At 31.7% G+C, this 19,647-nt stretch overlaps 1 protein-coding gene across 4 annotated transcripts in view; it reads right to left on the bottom strand.

Annotated features, from left to right (window-relative positions):
• Positions 1-1,276: 1,276 nt before the first annotated feature.
• The window catches only part of LOC105326630 (integrator complex subunit 14), a 41,016-nt gene continuing 22,645 nt past the window's right edge, over positions 1,277-19,647 (bottom strand). For all 4 annotated transcript variants that reach the window (XM_066086615.1, XM_066086611.1, XM_066086612.1 and 1 more), the window contains 7 exons: positions 18,327-18,709; positions 17,503-17,654; positions 7,449-7,569; positions 7,114-7,193; positions 2,770-2,942; positions 2,067-2,132; positions 1,277-1,789 (listed from right to left, as the gene is read on the bottom strand). In XM_066086615.1, the coding sequence (XP_065942687.1) occupies positions 1,562-1,789; positions 2,067-2,132; positions 2,770-2,942; positions 7,114-7,193; positions 7,449-7,569; positions 17,503-17,654; positions 18,327-18,709 (1,203 nt within the window). In that variant the 3' untranslated portion in view covers positions 1,277-1,561. The remainder of the gene's footprint in view (positions 1,790-2,066; positions 2,133-2,769; positions 2,943-7,113; positions 7,194-7,448; positions 7,570-17,502; positions 17,655-18,326; positions 18,710-19,647) is intronic.

Raw genomic sequence — 19,647 nt, forward strand, 5'->3', positions numbered from 1 at the left:
TCACATGAGTTTATTACATTCAACTTTAAGATTTTTAAACTTGGTATTTCCTATTCAGCATAGCTGCATTTAAAATATAAACGAACTAAAGCATGGCCTCAGCTTTAAGTACAAACATACAGTAGCATTGTGAGCAATTAAAGCTTGCTTTTAACTCGAAGATTGACTCTCAGGTTAGTAAATAGAAATTTGTAAACAATTAAAACAAGAGAAAAATGCACTAAACAAAGAAAAAACACAATTTATTTTTCATCTTATATATACTTATATATTTCTAGCAACGAGAATAATCACCGTTTAGATTGAAATTGATGAGCATTTTAATAAAACATGGTGCATTAATCAACCATTACGTAGAGATCGTACCGAATTACATGTACCCACATAATAAATATTATTCTATTATACTTACATGTTTTAGTGACTTTGCCTGTGATAACACTACGTATCGATTTTGTACTATACAGTCCAATAACTTCAATGGGGCGCCAGCGGGGTTTGCTTTTTTATATTTAAACATTTAATCGAAGAGTGGCTGAAAATTATGTAAATATAAGTAATAAGGAATCATTCGTCGAATATTATGAGATGATTATTTTGGTCGGGGCTTATGGACTTCGTTTCCCGAAGTGCGATGATACTCTTATGAGTATTGCACTTTATTGGAAGACGATGGAAGTCTTGTTGTCTTTATGTATAAGACATTTAAAGATGAATAAATTTTCACCGATTTTAACAAAAAATATGGTCCTTAATAGTAATAAGGAATGGAGGTCATGAATTTAAAAGATCAACGTCCATTCTTTCCATGGGCCTAGAACCTACTTAATAAATTTGGTCAGAATAAACCTAGTAGGTTCTGAGAAGAAGCTGAAAATGTTTAAATGTTGCCAACCATGGAAGATGCACCATGAGAGAGGTAGCATGAATGAATTATAATGAACTAACAATATTGTTACAAATTACTTTAGTGACTTGAAAATACTTAAAATAAAGAATTTGATTTGACCATGTAACATTATCCCATTGAACATTCATTCAGCCATAAACACAGTTGTTGAAAAACAATCACTCATCATAAATCTTTTACAGATAATGTAAGACTAAACTAGTAGACATAATGAATTCATATTTTTCTCTTAAACATACTTTATCTTATGTGTTATGTTTAAGATATAAAAAGATTTGCAGTTATGTGTCTGTCTATTATGAAATTTTTCTTTAGAATACTGTTTAATGCTACCATCATGTTTTCAAACAAACTGATAAACAATAATGTTGGCACTGTAGCATTTTATTTCATTTTGCCACATGAACATCTGAAGAAAAAAAAATGTTAGGTCATTCAAAATCAACATTTTATGAGGTTGCAAGCAATTCTTCTCATTCTACCATACTTTTATTGAAGAACAACTTTTATCTTCATATTTGCATCGTTGAATGCAATTTTGCTTCCCACCAATTTGACCAAATTTTCAGTCCAAATAGAGACAAGGCTGAATATGATTGATTCAGTTTTTCTTTCTGTGATTCTGCACCTTTCTATAACACTAGGTTCTAATCATGTTGTATCTTGATTGAAATTGGTCCTCAATGGAAGAATGACTTGTGCAATGTCTGTAGCCATCTCACTCCTCAGCACATTAGCAGCATGGGTCAGCTGGAGTGCAGCGTCCGGATGTGCTGATCCAGGCAGCATAGTGCACTCTCTATCCAACATGGACGCCATGGCTTCAAAAAGGTCATGAAATCCAAAGGATAATGCAGCTCTCCGCAGTCTGTTTAACTCCTTCAATCCAGCAAAGAGTTTACCATTCATTAGCCAAAACTACTCTCCAATTTCAGAATCATTGAATAAAAAAATTGAATTGATAGGCTTTCTGAATATAATTCAAGCAAAACAAATTTCAATAGAACTGTGAAGAAACCCTGCACTTACTTACTTCATCACCTGTATTAGCTAGGTCATACTATCTTTTAATCCAAACTTTCAATTTTAATGTGTACAGCTGTTTATGCTGTGAAATAAATTTTGATATTTATAGAACAAAAAACAAAGAATTCACCTTATAGAATTGCTGATGTTTCTCTGGTAACTTTCTGGCATGTCTGAGTACTTTTTGTATGTCAGCCTAAAAGGTGAGATGTTTCACTATTGGTAATCATGTTAGATGGCATTCTTTAAGGTATTCAATGTATAATGAAGAGATGTTGAAAATTTTTGAATCAGTTTAAACTAGTTAAATATGTGTTTCTAGATAACAATAAAAGTGAAATTAACCAAATTCACATGACTGACAACATGTAAGAAGCCGGTCATTTTGAACCTTAAAACTTTTTAAAGAGTTATCTCCCCTTGTTAAAAAGAAGAACATTTTAATTTCGTCAAAATATCTGCGGTAAATGTTTCATTTTATTTCATATTTTAAAAGAGAGAAAGTTTATGCATGTATTAACCAAGAGAGTTTTACAAATTTTAAGTTACTTTTTACAATATCTTATTAAAACATACGTTGTCCATAGACTCCAATGCAAAATTCAAGGTGTAATTAGTTGGACCATAATCAATATTTTGAAAATTCCTTTGGTGGAGTATTTTTATTTTATAACATCTTCAAAATGATATCATGTTTAAGAATATCGGACCATTCATTTATTAGGTACAAAACATGGTCGTTATACATCGAATACCTTAAGTTTTTTTATTAAAAATCTTGAAAGGATTTTATGGGTTGTTTTTTTTTTTTTTTTTTTAGATAATCAGCTGACCTGGAGTCCAGATGGTTTAATCCACACAACACAACTCTGTGCATAGCTGTGTTTCTCTGCGGGTCGGATTGGGAACGGAGTCTTGTTGTCATCCTCTCCATAGGGTGGTTCAACAAAGTCAGAGATGGGAGCCAGGTTTTTTATATTGCCAATCCAACTGACAGGCTCTCGACCTGTAAATATGTTTCATATCGACGACAGCTCAAACGCACCGAACAGATATAACATAATAAAACATCTAAGTGATTTTCATTCCCTGCATTTTTTAAACATATCCTGAAATTAATGGATTTATAAAAAGAATTGTGTTTATAACTAATCAAAGGAAAACATGTGGTATTGTGCATTTCTTGCCTAAGTTCTATAGAAAGCTTCAAAACAAGTTTGAAAATAGTTGTAAAATGAAAGCGTACTGTATCGAAAACAAGTATGTACAGGTTATCATCCTTAGGATGTCATAATCAAATAACGCCATAAAGATTGTTTTATTTTCCGTTGATAAATTAATGTTTGTTAGCAAAAATATGGGTGTTTTCCGATGGTTGTACAACTTGGAAATATCAACTGCAAGCTTGCTCAAGTACCATTGTTAACTATGATGTGTATAATTATATAAACGAAAACTTTTGTAAAAATTGTACTTGAGCAGACTTGTGCTCTTTTGCTTCCATAGGCAAAAATATTTAAAGAAAAATGACAAAATTTCAAATGTTAAATTTAGAATAACATTTGTTTGATTGCAGAATAAGTTATAAATCCCTGAAAATTGCTCATTTTCCTTTAAGGTGGTATGGTAACACTTCCATATTGTGACATACTGTTTATCAAAATAAACAATAAAATGAAGTGTAATTATATAAGTCTTTTCTTTCCCATTATTGTCACCTAACAGCGTAGCACAGTGGGTTAGTGGGTTTATTACGAATCTGTAAGTCATGAGTTGAATCTCGCTTGGGGTTTTACAATTTTTACCTCTCCAAATATTTTAAAAAGCTATTTTTTGGTTTAATATTGTAAATATATAGGGATGTCAACGAGTACTGAGTATTCGACTATCGCTCGGTCACACTAATCATCGACTAAAATTTTCTTAGAAGATTACTCGTAATAAAGTAATATATAAATTTAAAAATATTATCAATTTAGTCTTAACACGGCAGTTTTTGTTCTACAAATGTTGAAAACAGTTTTTCTTTTATCGACATGTTTGATTCGTAAGTTACGCTTTTTTCTTTGATGTCTCTTGTATAGTTTTGAAGCGGCTAATAATTAATCTCTTTTGTTTTACTTAGACAGACATTTACCGTTACCTGAGAACAATTTGTGTTTCTTCTATGTTATTTATTGGATTAGATGTTTGTATAATCAAAACTTTAATCACATCAATAATTATATCTTAAGGACATTGTTTACTCAGTGTTGGAGTTCTCAAATCCGGATTGTTAAAAAGTTCAATTTCATGAGTATAAATTATTATTGACATAACAATCGATATTTTTACTAAATTATGGAATTAGGCTCTGACAAAGTTTGACTTTTAGCAAAACAGGAAATTCGGACTAAATTTTTCAGATTTTGTTTTCCACTGAAATATTTTTGGTAGTACTATTATATTTAAAGCTAAGATTTAATTTGATAGTCAACATAATTTTGCATATTTTCTGTTGGTTTTATTTTGCTTTTTCATTTAGATAATCGTATGGCACACACTACAAAAGTATTTAAAAAAATGCTTAAAAATGATAAAAGACATCATATCTCAAAATTTTGATCATTGACCTCATTAAAATTTTTTGCCAGCAGAGAAAGGTCAAAATACTTAGTTTAATACTATAAATGTTTTAGCATTATCATCATTCAGTTTTTTGTTATAATGAATCAAAACTGGTTAGTAATTTGAAAACTGATAGAGGAAATTTGGACTAGAATATCAATGAAAATTGTGAATGAAAACTTAATGCTACATGTATGTATATATTTAATGTCACTACCATTCATAAACTGTATTTCATTTGTTGAGGAGTTAATCAATTTGTATTATTTTCACAATTAAGAAAATCTCAATCATAGTGTAAAATTTTTATGGATTTTTCTTAAATTTTCAAAAAATATTCAATGGCCATTAACTCAAGAAGTAGGTCATTGACCTACTTTTTTGAAAGTGAAGAATAACACTACCATGTAAGGTCTATAACACACAATAGTTGGTTTTTCATTATCATTAGTGGAATTTTTTTTCATTCTGAATAAACATCATCCTTAAGGCATTTGTTTTTATAATCATTAAACTTTGATTATTGATCAGGCAAGGACAATGACTTAGTACCATGGAACAGGTCACATTTGATTTGCCTATGATGATACGGAGCTAAATTATATGAAAGAGTCACAGGAAATCAAATACATTTGGTATATGTTATAAGTTTTTAGATGTTCTTTAATTTAAGATAAGATAAATGTGGCAATAACATTATTTGATTAAAAACAGACTCTCAGTTTCAAATATGCTAAAATCATCGAGTACTCGACTATCACTCGACTAAAGCCTCCAATTAATCGACTAAGCCAACCGAGTAAAATTGACATCCCTAATTGTAAAATTTGAAAATTCTAAACCAGTGAAAGTCTGTCAGTTATAATGTACTTTAATCCTCATTAATATTGAAAGATGTCCATACCACCTTTAAGTTCAAGAGGCATAACTCTGTCAAAAATCAGCGGACCAAACTCAAATTCGAACTCAGCCTGTATATTTATAAGATACATCCATATATCAAATTTGAGTTGAGAGTGGGCAAAAGTTGTTGAGATAATGATTGGAAAGTGAATGATGACAAAATGACAGAAGGGCGGAAGGCCAGAAGGACAGAACTGGGTAACACTATATGTCCCAGCCATTTCATGACTATAAAGAATGAATATAAAGATCAGTGTGATAAACATCGATCCTCTGTAAAATGTTTTATGAAGATTTGATTTTGATACGATACTATTTAAAAGTTGGTTAATTTAGGAGGCAGATATTTGACCATATCAAATGTAGTCTGTTGTACATTTCTGGTATATTTCTATAAGGATAATTAATATTGTTCTATAACTGTGCAATTAACAGTCCTCAATATTTTCACTTATGTGTTCAGCTAGGTTTTGTTTTTCATGGTTGGTGGATGTATCCATTCAATTTTACAACATATGTAATCTATATCACCTCAGTGACTGGTTATCTGGTGTTAGTAGAATTCTATTTCCACACACATGTATTTATCAGGTAATCTGACTACATTTATAGGTCTATTTCCAATAATCCAATAAGAACCTATCTTATTTACTTTAACATTAAGAAAGCCAATATCAGTCCAAGAGTGCAAGGGAAAGTGTGCTGGAATCGAACAAAAATTTTTCATAAATTTATCATTTCCTTTTCCCATCTCTTTCAGTGTTGGCCTGAATGCTTAGTTTTTGGTTTTTTTGTGTGTTTTTTACATGTCAAGATATTAGTAAAAGGTTAAACCAAATGGACTGGGGAAGGGGGCTGTATTTCATTGGAATTGTCATAAATAATGTATGCTCACTTAATTCTGCAAGATTAATGTTTTATCTCTACTTGTCATTTCCATAAATTCCCACCATTGTCATAATTCTCTTCTAAATATTGACATTTGCAATTTTGTCTCCAGGTGTTTTGTTTCAGTAAAACACTTTAACAAACTGGGATTATCTGACATAGCTCTATGGTCTTTCCATAGCACAAGAACTCGAATTTCTCCCAAAAAATACCTCAATGAATCAATAACATTTATATAATCACTGGTTTTATATTCACTTTTTTGTAGAACTAACATCATTTACTCTAAGGACTCAATCATTTTCTGGTATGATACATTTTGTCAAGCAATGTGTTTCTTCATTTTGCATGTTTTGTGGCCCTGTTATGACATATTTGCTTGTCATTTCTACTATGGTTTCATCAACATTCTTTACGGATTTAACAAAATCACAATTTCAAGGGTACCAGTACTTCAATTCATGGACAGTTATCCTGTCAATTTACAAAATGTTACACGTATTAGAAATTGCACTTCAATAAACATTTAATTCTGTGAATCAACTCAACAAAATCTACAAAAATTGGCATACACCGAATATTGAGGAAACAACAGGAAACACCCAAATCCTGGGTGTTAGGCAAATGCTTCTATCATGCTCTGATTGAGTGTAATATGAATGACTATAGGCTATTTGTTAATAACTAATTAATGAATCTGAATTTACCTCTTATTTATTTAAATATTTAAGGTTTTCTAAGCCACTGATTGAATCGGTTGAATCAATGATAATACCTACCTGGTTCCAACAAACTCAGCATTAGATTGCTTTTCTTTTTGCTATCAGCCCAGGAGTATAAAATCCCATACCAATTTTCTCTAAAATTTAAAATTTTGCATATAAATATGATATCAAATTATAAATTTTAATAACATTGCACTGACATTTTTAAAAAATATTATCAAAATAAATTTTCTTGAAAAAGAATTGTACTATTTTTTTGTTTTCAAGGAAGTTTTCTTAAATTGACCATGCAGATTTTCACATTTTCAATGCTGGCAGGGCAAGTCCCTAAGTGTTATAATTCACGGACCCCGTCTTCTGATACATATACTTGATGCCCCAATACTTACGCAACATGTGCAAGGGCCACCATGCCTTCTACTTTCAAACTTCCGTGAAGAAGAACAGTAAAGCTTGGAATCTTGCCATCTTCTTGTGTTGATTCTTCTTCTTCCTTTTTATTTTCAGAATCTGGGCCAGTAAAAGAAAAATCTGTTTATCTTTCATTGGAAAGAGTCATAGCACTTTCAGTCAATTCAGCTGATTTTCAATAAATGTCACTTTGATATAATCTTGGTACATGTATTACAATTGAAATTAATTGCCCTTTAAAAAGCCCTTTAAATGCCCACGTAATATTATCATTGAGTTCAGAGGTCCAGAGTTGTATAATTTGACACGTACCAGGTACCGTAATGTATCGTGTATAATACGCACTCGTGTATAATACGCACCCCCCAAAGTTGACCATAAAAGGGCAAAAAAACAGCAGGTGCTATGTATAACATGCACCCAAAAAATGGCGAAATCAACGGCCGCCATTTCCCCCCAAACTATCGTTGTTTCATGATAATTTTATAATCCATGCGCAATTTCTTTAATTTTGTGATTGGAACATAGCACAGTGATGAAAAATGACGGCCGCCATTTTTCCAAATAACTATCGATGTTTACTGATAATTTTATAACCCAAGCGAAATTACTGTAATTTCGATCGTGATCGGAACATGGCCCAAGCGATATTAGAGTAAAAGTTCTTACAATTTTACTTAAAACAGACGCCATGATTTACATGGGCGGTATCAAATATCATTAGACGCTTCGTAAAGAGTTTCTTATACAACAGCAGAGAAGTTGCATGAAGATCATCATAGGTAGAGAAGAACGGCAACCGAGCTTAGTGCTTAAAAGTAATAATTTAATGTTTGCAGATATAAACCAAAACATCAAAAGAAATGATTTAATCGATTAATTATAGTCAAACTCATTGATCGTTGTTAAATAAACATTCTGAAGAAACGTGTGTATGTCGTATATCGTCATTATCAAGTCGTACAAATGATCGATGTATTTTTAGCAGTGTCTATGTAAAGCAATGACGTTTTACTGCATAACTGGACACGGAGTAATCAAGTTTAATAAAATCAGAATAATCGCTAATGTACTTGAAAAAACCCTAAGAACAGCCAATAAAATGATTATGTGCTGATTCATAAGGGACTGTATGTAATCATTGAATACATCAAAGAAAAGAAACAGAGATTAATCCAAAAGTAATGTCACACAATGCATCACTTTTATTATGAGTGCATGATATATCAAAATTTACACAATAATCATAATTTTAATTGACTATTTGATGCAATTTCAATGAATAATCAAAATCATTAATGATATAAATTCTCAAAACATTACACATTGTTTAGGTTGAGGTTTTTAGTACAGAGTAAATTACACAGTTCAAACATAGGTAATCACAGATAACAAAGCTCACCAAGACGAGGCATTACCCTTATGAGACATCACCTTTATGAGACCACCTTTATCAATGTTAATCAATACAATAATATAAAATACAATATTAAGTCCTATCATGCTTACAATATTTATCATATAATACAATAAAATATCGTAATAAACAATAATGAGATATGATATTATAACATATGATATGACATTGTATTGTGTTATACATTATTGTCACATGAAACAATTTCATAATATATTATAATACAATATAGTATAATATGATACAATATCATATAAAAATGTGATAAAATTATATTGTATAATATAGTATAATATTGCATTGTATGATACTGATATCATATTTTATACATAAAATGATACTGTATCATATGATACAATATAATTTGATACAACATTGTATCATATCAAATAATACAATATCATGTGATAAAGTAAAATATTATATAATACAATATCATAATATACATTTTGTATCATATGATACAATAATATATATTACAATATCATATTAACAAGTTCATGTGATAAAATAATATATCATATTAACCAATATCATATAAACCAATACCATATGATACGATATTATATAATATTACAATATCATATAATACAATTTCATGTGATATAATTCTATATTATAGAAACCAGTATCATATTATACAATATCATATGATGCAATATTATAGAATATACAATATTGTATCATAGGATATATTGCAATAACATATGTAACAATATCATGTGATAAAATAATAAATTAATAATACAATATAATATTAAACAATATTGTATCATAATATACAATACTATACATTACAATATCATGATACAATTTCATATCATAAAATATCAAAAAAATTGAAACAATGTCATATCGTATCCTATAACTTTTTACAATATAACATATGATATTTTATCTCATACGTGTGATGTATATTACCCGTGTGCTATATCAAACGGGTGATGCTTTATCAAATACTTCCAGTCCGAAATATTTGTGACACAACCCCTCGCTTCAACGTTTCAGTGACCTATTTTCGGAGAGTTGCTAGTACTTTCAACATAACTCTATCTATAACAAAAATTGATGTAAAATGGATATGTCAAAGATTTAAATTAAAAATATGAAGGAAAACACATAATTGCGTAGCATTAGTGTCAGAACCGGGGGCTATTGTGGGGGGGGGGGGGGAGGGGGGGGGGGGGGTTATACGTAACCGTAAAAACAAGACCCTTTTTTCTTTGTTTGTCAAGATTTTTTATAAGTTTAGCCCCCTTCCAACTTTCAATTTTCTTTGTGTAGTTTATAAAACTGCAAATCACATTAACTATCAAAGAGTTCATCCTGACGACGCGATGAAAAAAGAGCGCTCTGGTTATGTTTATATACAAGAACTTACTGAAATAATATTTCATAAGACTTTTATTCCACCACTAGTAAGCATCCTTATTCACTATTTTCAATTTCTAATCATAAGGCTAGTGTTTGTTTTATAAAACCTTAACAACTGTTCTTCGTTCGAGTCAATTCAAACTAACGAGCATTCGCAACTTTGTGTATGTCAACAAACTTGATTATTTTTAAAAGTCTTCTGATCAGTATTTCCACTTAATAAATTGAATAAGCTCTAAGAAAAATTATTTAGAGCTAAAAAATTATTTCAAGGCTTGTTTCAGTGAAACTTTACTTTAAAAGAGTTAGAATTTACATGTATCTCAGAAATGACGTACTAAATTGTATTGAGCAAGGTCACAATAACCGTAAAACACAACATAGCATCATCGCTTTTAATCTTTGAAAAAATCAATTCAGGTCATATAAGGGACTGTCTCAAAAGATTCATTATATAAATTAAATTGTATGAGATAAATAGAACATCTATAATTGTGTGATTTTATATTTGCTTTATCCAACTCGTTGAAATGGTAATATTTGCTCGGCAAGCCTCGCGAATATATACACCATTTCAACTCGTGGGATAAAGCAAATATAAAATCACACAATATAGATATCCTCTATATATTGTATCATATTAAACAATAGTGTTTCATATCATACAATATTATATCATAAGAATCATGTTATATTATTTAACAACAACCACATCTATCTATCAAGCAGGCTTGAGTGAGGTAGGAGATTTCTTTAGCATCTTTGATAATGGAGATCAGGCTCTGCATCTGAAGCAACCAGTGCGTTTCATTTATAATATATATATATTCTAGCAGCCAAAACAATCGCTGTTTATACTGAAAATGCTGAGCATCTTAACAAAACACGTTGTATTCATCAACCATTATGTAGAGATCATACCGAATTACCAATAGAATGTATCGTATTTATAATAATTATGTTGTAAGTGCATCAGATTTTGCTCATTTTGCGCAGGTTAACAATCAGCTGTCTGATTTACCGAAGTCTATATTTGATTCGATACGTTAAAATTCCAAAATACAGGTGATAGTTCCCCTCAAGTTAAAAAACATAGCGAAAATGAAACAAAAATCAAAACAATCTAAAATCACTGTCACAAGTGAAAATGTCAATGTATTGAAAGATTTAACCTCTACTTACTTCACGAAATCGGCACATATATATTTGGCATGTTTCAAGTATCCCTTCGCACATAAACTGTTGCACAACAAGCAAATTCATCTTTTCCATTTTGACCCGTTTGTCCCCGTTTGTCATTCAAACATGGCTGCTTCAAACAAAGAACTTTCGTTTTCGATATGGAATACCGAACCCGAAGTTATAAACTGATTGACCGCGATTATCTCTTTATTTTTTTAAATTACTCAAATTTGAAACAGAATTAGCCCTTAATTTTTGCAATTTATATTTTCCTTTCCATAAGGATTATTTATGCTAAATTACGTTGAATTTGACTCAGTAGTTCTTGAGAAGAAGATTTTTTTAAATGTACCCCCCTTTTTCTACAGTTTCAAGGTTTTCTCCGTTTTAAATAAAGATCAGTCTTTTATTTCTGCAATTTATAATCACCTTTCCATAAGGATTCTCTGTGCTAAATTTGGTTGAAATTGGCTAAGTAGTTTTAGAGAAGAAGTTTAAAATGTGAAAAGTTTACGGACAGACAGATGGACGATGGACAAACTGTGATCAGAAAAGCTCACTTGAGATTTCAGCTCAGGTGAGCTAAAAACTACAAGGCTGATTGCTACCATTTTTGGTGTGAGGCATCCCTATGGTAAGAGGAATCTGAATTGTGAAATTCATGGCTCTACCACCCCCGGGGCGCCACATGTGGTGCCAAATATGCAAAAAAGGCCAAATTTTCAAAAATCTTCTTCTCTACTCCCACACATATGAGGAAAAAAATGGTTGCCTAGTTATGATGTCCATGAAGCCCTCTACCAAAATTGTGAAATTCATGGCCCCTGGGTCAGGGGTTCAGGGTCTAGGGTGGGGCCAATATGGCCATATAGTAAAAATGTATAAAATCTTAGAAAATCTTCTTCTCTACTACAATATACAGCCTACTCCGGATAAATTCAAATTCAGGGGACCATGCAAATTATTTCAATATATCCGCATTTTAATATAAGCGATATTGACTGATGTGAAGCCGCCATTTTTGAAAGTTCAATCCCGATGTAAGAATAGAAAACCAAACCCCAACAAATTATTTGGTCATCATTCATTTATAACAGTGGATTATTACATTATTAGTCCTTAAAAGTTTGATTAAAATTATATCCGTAAAATTTGTAAGTTTCATATTGTTACTTTCTTAAAGCTCATCCTAATCTCCGGTCGCATTCTTTTACGTTTTAGAGAAAAATCACCAGACTCAATTGCTTCAAAAACTGCTGAATGCTGCTTATATATCATCATACGTGTACTCGCGATAATCTCAAAATCCTTAGCTTTTTCGAATTTAGGCTTTGTCCTTTTATCAATAGCCATAACTAGTTCGTATTTAGTGCCCGAAGATAAGTTTTCTCTTTTCCGTGGGGTTTCCATATTACGTCTAGCCTCAATACATCCGTATACGTAAAAAAAAAAATCAACAGTGAATAAATTTAACTATTTAAAAGAAGTATAAAAACACAGATGATGAGAATTTATCATCAATTCACACCTTTGTATATCAACCAGTCAGTCTAGCATAATTACTGTCACCAACAGTGACGACAGCCGCCACGGAGTACTTCAATATAACCGTTATAAAAACAACTAATTATCACCTATGGGGACCGATCAGTGGCTTCAATATAAGCAATATTATATAAATAGTGCCTGTTTGGGAGGGTAACAGTTGAAATTGACACCCCGAGAAAACCATTGTCAACCGACGCGAAGCGGAGGTTGACAATGGTTTTCGAGGGGTGTCAATTTCAACTGTTATCCTCCTAAACAGGCACTATTTATTTTGTTATACTGAATGTCTTAATTTTTAAGAAAATTTTACTGCTTTTATATAGGAATAACGTGAATTCTACAGCGAACCGTACGCGCATAATTTTCGCAAATGTAACAATTTGTAATGTTACCCGTTGCTAAGTGCGTTGCTAAGTGCGCTGAGGGTAATAGAACGGATTATGAACTGTGTCTTAACCAATCAGATTTCAATATTTAACATGAAAGTATAACAATTCAAAATAGTCGATTTTATTATATCCGTTAAATCAATGCAAAGAAAATGAGAGGCAAAAACTGGGGATTAATTTCTATTTCAAAATAAGCGGAAGTTCAAAATAAGCAATTTCAATATAAGTGGAGAAAGCTGTATATTTGTTAAAAACTAAATGCATGATTATGATGTCCTTAAGGCCCTCTACCAAAATTGTGAAATTCATGACCCTTGTGTCAGGGATTCAGGCTCTAGCGTGGGGCCAATATGGCCATACAGTAAAAATGCATTAAATCTTCAAAAATCTTCTCTACTCCAATTTATATTTGTTAAAAACTAAATGCCTGGTTGTGATGTCCATGAGGCCCTCTACCAAAATTGTTAAAATTCATGACCCCTGGGCCAGGGGTTCAGGCTCTAGGGTGAGGCCAATATGGCCATATAGTAAAAATGCATCAAATCTTAGAAAATCTTCTTCTCTACTCCCATATATATTTGTTAAAAACTAAATGCCTGGTTGTGATGTCCATGACGCTCTCTACCAAAATTGTGAAATTCATGACCCCTGGGCCAGGGGTTCAGGCTCTACGGTGACTGAATACATGGTTATGATGTCCACTAACTCCTCTACCTAAATTGTGAATTTCATCGCCCCTGGGTCAGGGGTTCAGGACATGGGAGGGAGGGAGCAATAGAGTGTTAATGCATATAATGTTTAAAAATTTTCTTCTCTATTCTCACACATCTGTATAAAAAACTGACCTATAATTATGTTTACCAGGAAGTTCTCTACTGAAATTTTAATTTTCATGTTCCCTGGAGTATGGGTTTTGACTCTAGGGCAGGGCCAAAATGGATGTATAGGTGTTAATGCATATGATGTTAAAAAATTATCTTCTTTTCTCCCACACACCTGAAAGGAAAACTGAATTCATGATTTTGTAGACCAGATCTGTCAGTTTTTCACCAAAATTATAGGTTTCACAGTTCTTTTTCAAAGATTTCAGGCAGGGAGGTGGTCGTCATTACAAATTTATAATTTTTCTACTCCAGAATGAAACCTACCGTAATTAATTAAATGCATATATGAGACTCCTTGACAAGTTTGTGTAAGGGTTATACGCTACTCAGGTGACCGTTAAGGCCAATTGGCTTCTTGTTTTTTAAATTGGGTTATATATAAGTCAGGTTGCTTAATGTATTTCATAGAATCAGACAGCAAAATTGCTGCAAATTTATGAATTTAATGATTAAAATGATTAAAACTGTTTTAAGGTATGTATTCTTATCTCAGTAATTAACTAAAGCCTATATAATTGTCACCAGGATAGGAAATTCCTACTTTCTACTTTACTTATGAAGAAGCATATGATTATCCATGAGACAGTAACTTTTTTTAAGCCACATATTTTTTTCAATGTGAAAGCCATGTGACGTCAATTTTTTTAATAAATATTTTTATTTGTACTGGTCCTATCATTGTGATAAATTTTGCCTGGTCCCTTAAATTAATAAATAATTAAATTGATAAAACATCCACAACTGAGTGCAAAGCTAAGCTCAAACCATTTCTTAGGAGTTAAGCCAAAACACACCACAAAGAGTGATGAAGTCAAGGTTATCAAGAAAGTCAAATTTGCCCATGATGGATACCATGGAATAAATTTTAAAAAAGAAAAACAAGAGGCCCAGGGGCCACATTGCTTACCTGAGCAACAATTGCCTTAACTCTGATCAAATAAGCATAATTACAGTATCAAAATATCTTAAAATTGACAACTAAGTACAGTAGATTTTACTCAATATTTTTTAAAATCTGTGGATTTTTATCCACATATTTTTATGGTAAATATCAAGCCCCTTTTGTTGTTGTATCTGTAAAAAAAAATTCTATTTCTATATAACACCCCCCCTTTATGGCCCCACTTTTCTCTAGGGAATCATGGTTTGATCAAACTTTAATCTGAAAAACCTGTGCTTTCATACAAGTTACTGCTTTTTGGACTGAAAACTTTCCCAGAAAAATACTTATCATAAGAATTATTTTTAGCAAAAGGAATCGTTAGAATAATATTTAGAAGTATTTTGATCATTTTGCCGCTTCTTCAAAATCGACATTATCCACTTCAGAGTCAATGTCTTACGATGACGTCAGTTGAAACTTTGAAATAACAACTGACAAAAATAAATGTAGTGCATTTTTATTGCAGCGTCAATAATTAAAATTAAAAACATTACTTGCAAAATAAAAACATATGCAAGATCCTTTCAAGTTCTGTGTGAGTGGAAATTAGGTATCTTTTTATCTATTACAAATAAAATTAAATTTGATATGTAAACATCCTTTTATTCTATATAACTCTATATGTAAAATGGCTGTCACGACAAATTTATAGGACCAAACTATCTGACAGGACATATAACATAAAAACTATCTGATCAATTTTGTTTTTATTTGGCAGAAAGTTAACTTATATGTTATCCTTCCATTGCTGAAAATGGAAAGAAAATCATATGTTTGTAATTTTTTACATATGAAACTAAAAATGAAAACCCCCTTTTTCCTATATAATCTTATATAAAACGTCAGGGATGATTCAAACATATTACCAAAATTTGAGCACAGCAAACAGATAAACTATCCGTTTAATTTACTTTATATTTTGCACATAGTTTACTCAGAAGTTGACATTTATTTCACTGTAAAAAATTAAAAGGAAATTGTATGTTTGAAACATTCTCCCCCGAGACTCCTTCACATTCATTATAATTAACACCTACTGCCCAATTGTCGAGCGTCCAAGCTAGAGCTCAGAGCCAGCCTGGGGTTTGAACGGTCTCAAATTTAACTTGATTAGATAATAGTCTCAAAAGACAATAAAATAAAATTTATTATGAAATAGAGTTTAAATATTCTTATTTTTCTTTTATACGACCGACCGATTACTGATTCTGAAACCGGTTACCATAGTTCTGACCAAGTAATCGGTTAACAAGTTAGAGATTGCCATCCCTACTTCTTAGAAATTTTGCTAAACACTAAACTTAAAATAAAAAGTTACTGAAAGGCAGCAGGAGAGAAGATAGACAAACCGTATACATGACTAGGGATGAAAAAAGCTTTGATAATTCTTCCTTTAAGGTAGTCCATCCATAACAATCACATTTCATATCTAATAGATTGCAAGTTCAATCACTAAAATCTTAGTGTGATTTTAAGGGGTTTATTGAATAATAAAGATTCCCCTCTGAAATAAAAAAAATAATATTGAATATTGACAAATTTATCATATGTTGATGTGGAAGTCTATAAGAAAAATGCATTTTTAAGTATATTTTTTAGTACAAGTAATTTCTCCACATTTCTCTTGGTAAAACGTTGCAAAAATTTACCCTTTATTTGAATATGCTAAAATAGTTCATAATTTATAATTACATTACATATTTTCAAAAAATGATGTTTTAAAATTTTTGTAAAGGGCAGACAACTCTTTTTAAAAGTTTTCAGTGCAAAAAGTTCAATTACTTGACTACATACATACCCCCGAGTTTGGTTTTTGTCAGCCTCATAATAACTTTTAAAGATGTATTTGATGTAGTATAGATCAATCAAAATTGTTAAATTCGTCTTAGTTATGGATGGACTACCTTAGACAGATTCTAAACATTACCAACTTAAGGTGCCTCACTACACCGTGAAATTGTTTCTCAAATCAGCAGAAAATTACTTGATTATGACAGAAAGCATGATGGATAAAAAGTAAATATGTCAAATAGGCGAAAAAATGTACAATTTTAGATAAAAAATGATGTTTTCAAAAATTTCATTCAGTAAACATAAACAAAAGCCCCAGGTGGATTCGAACTCATGACCTGCGGTTCACAAGTCTGATACTTTAACCACTGAGCTATGACAATATACATCTGAATCGATTGATACAAACAGTTTAACAAAACATTTAAATCGCCATCTTGTGACGTAGTGTCTTAAAAAGTATAAGTCTCGGTGTAGTGAAGTACCTTAAGAGAGAATACCCACCATTGTCAGCAGCCTTGAGTTCTTTCGAGGGGAGAGGGAGGACCAGATGTCGGGAAAGGGCTTGAGGACTGGCGACGTCGGCGATGTCCACAAAGCCCAGGATCTCCAGACAGGAGCCCACCTCCTGATGCACCTCTTCAAATTCCTCCACCCTGTGTCAGAACAAACACTCAATCATTGCGCTCCTTAACATGGCATTGATTACTTAATGGTCTTTGATTTGTTTGTGTTAAAGAGTTAAGTTGGAAAATCAATGAATATGACCTATGAGTGCAGTGTAAGTTAAAGGATGTTTAACTCTTCCTCACCAATTCTTTGCATTGAAAAATTATACTAAAATTTTAAACAGCAAAAATGGGGTCCCAGCTTACATGTATGTCAAAATTCTGTATGTGTACATATTTATGGTCACATCTCATCAAAATGATGTTTAACGCAAATAAGATTTCAAATCCCAAAATGAATATTGCATATTGGCATTTTACTTGCTAAAATGCTTTGAAAATTTCTATCAGTTGGGGGTCTCTTAATTACATACACCGTTTTGACTTTCAAATCTGCTCAAACAAGATTTCTGCTGAAAAATAACATCCCTGAATTGTTCTAACATGTTATTTTAATACTAGTACATGTCCAGTAAAACACAGTTATAAAGAACACATTTATTATGAATTGACACTTACAGCAAGTGATATTCATTCCTCATGACTTTATTACATGTTGTAAACTTGACGGATATGACAAAATTTGCTTATAACTAAGCAAAACTGCCTGTCCTTGGCACTTAATTATAACCATGTTTTACTAATTATTTAAAAACTTACACATTATATGGATCTGGGGGAGGAAATAACTGAATTGAACATTTGAAGTTTCCACATCTCAATATTCCATTGTATGGTTTGAAGTACTTCTCCTGCAGTCTTGTAAACATGGCTTCCACTGACTGTAGGGTTAGGGCATTGTCTGGTACACACACCTCTCCTCCCTGTCCATTCATCTCTATCAGTTTTTCAAACAAAGGGAAAGAACTCTTCAGATCTGGGTCATTGGGATTACTGATGACCATGATGTGTAATTTACAAGGAAATTTGAAGGGAAGAGGGAACTTGTCCTCTCCACTTGATTCCCTTTGATCCCAGGTCTCCAGGGAATTTTTCAGGGATCTGTGACCAATGCCTGTTTTGCCATCTGTGACAAGGATCACCTGATGTGTTAAAATAAATAAGTTCATGTCAAAATGCAGACCATTTTCTAAATTTTTGTATACTGTAAAAGTGGTTATTTACACATGGAGTAAATATACACTAGTTTCTCGGTAAGATTAAAACTTTGTAAAACACTTCTTGCATGATGTAAATCACATATCCGCGTAATTAATACCCAAGCGTATTGCTTGACTCCAGAAAACGCGTACTTTATCACCTGTGTATTTAATTAACACTTTTGCAGTAAAGATTCAGTGCACAAAATAATTAAATTCAATTAAAATAAAATGAATATTAATTTCAGTTGATATGCAATGAGTGATTTAAAAGTGATTAGTCAGACAGGCAGACAAACAAACAGAAAAAAATGTTGGTTGACAGGTGAACCAAGTCATGTTGGTTCAGGTGAGCTAAAAAAAAAAGCATATAAAATGACTTTTTTGATTGTCACTGACATTATTAAGCTTGTAGCGAGTATTTGAATTGTCATATATAAAAGTTCTAAAAAATACAACTCAGATTTGTAAATTATATCATGTATTATTTTGCATCTTTCAGAGCAAAAAAATAAAAACCTTAAAAAACAATAGATGTTTGTGAAACACTTATGCCCCCTCCATTGAAAACATCCACAAAGAAAATGAACGTTGACTGCAAATAATTGGAATTTTTCTAAATCCAAGGGACATAACTCTGTCGAAAATTGCTCTATCATACCCAAAATCAAACTCAATCTAGATATTTTTTAAATAAACCTGTATACCAAATTTCATATCAATATGTGCATCCTCTGCGAAGAAAATAAACGAAAACAGCAAATAAATTAAAAAAAATCTACGTCCAAGGGACATAACTCTGTCAAACATAGGTAATCACAGATTACAAAGCTCACCGAGACGAGACATCACCCTTATGAGACTTCACCTTTATGAAACCA

This window comes from Magallana gigas, chromosome 6 (genome assembly GCF_963853765.1).
Source record: "Magallana gigas chromosome 6, xbMagGiga1.1, whole genome shotgun sequence".
NCBI lineage: Eukaryota > Metazoa > Mollusca > Bivalvia > Ostreida > Ostreidae > Magallana > Magallana gigas.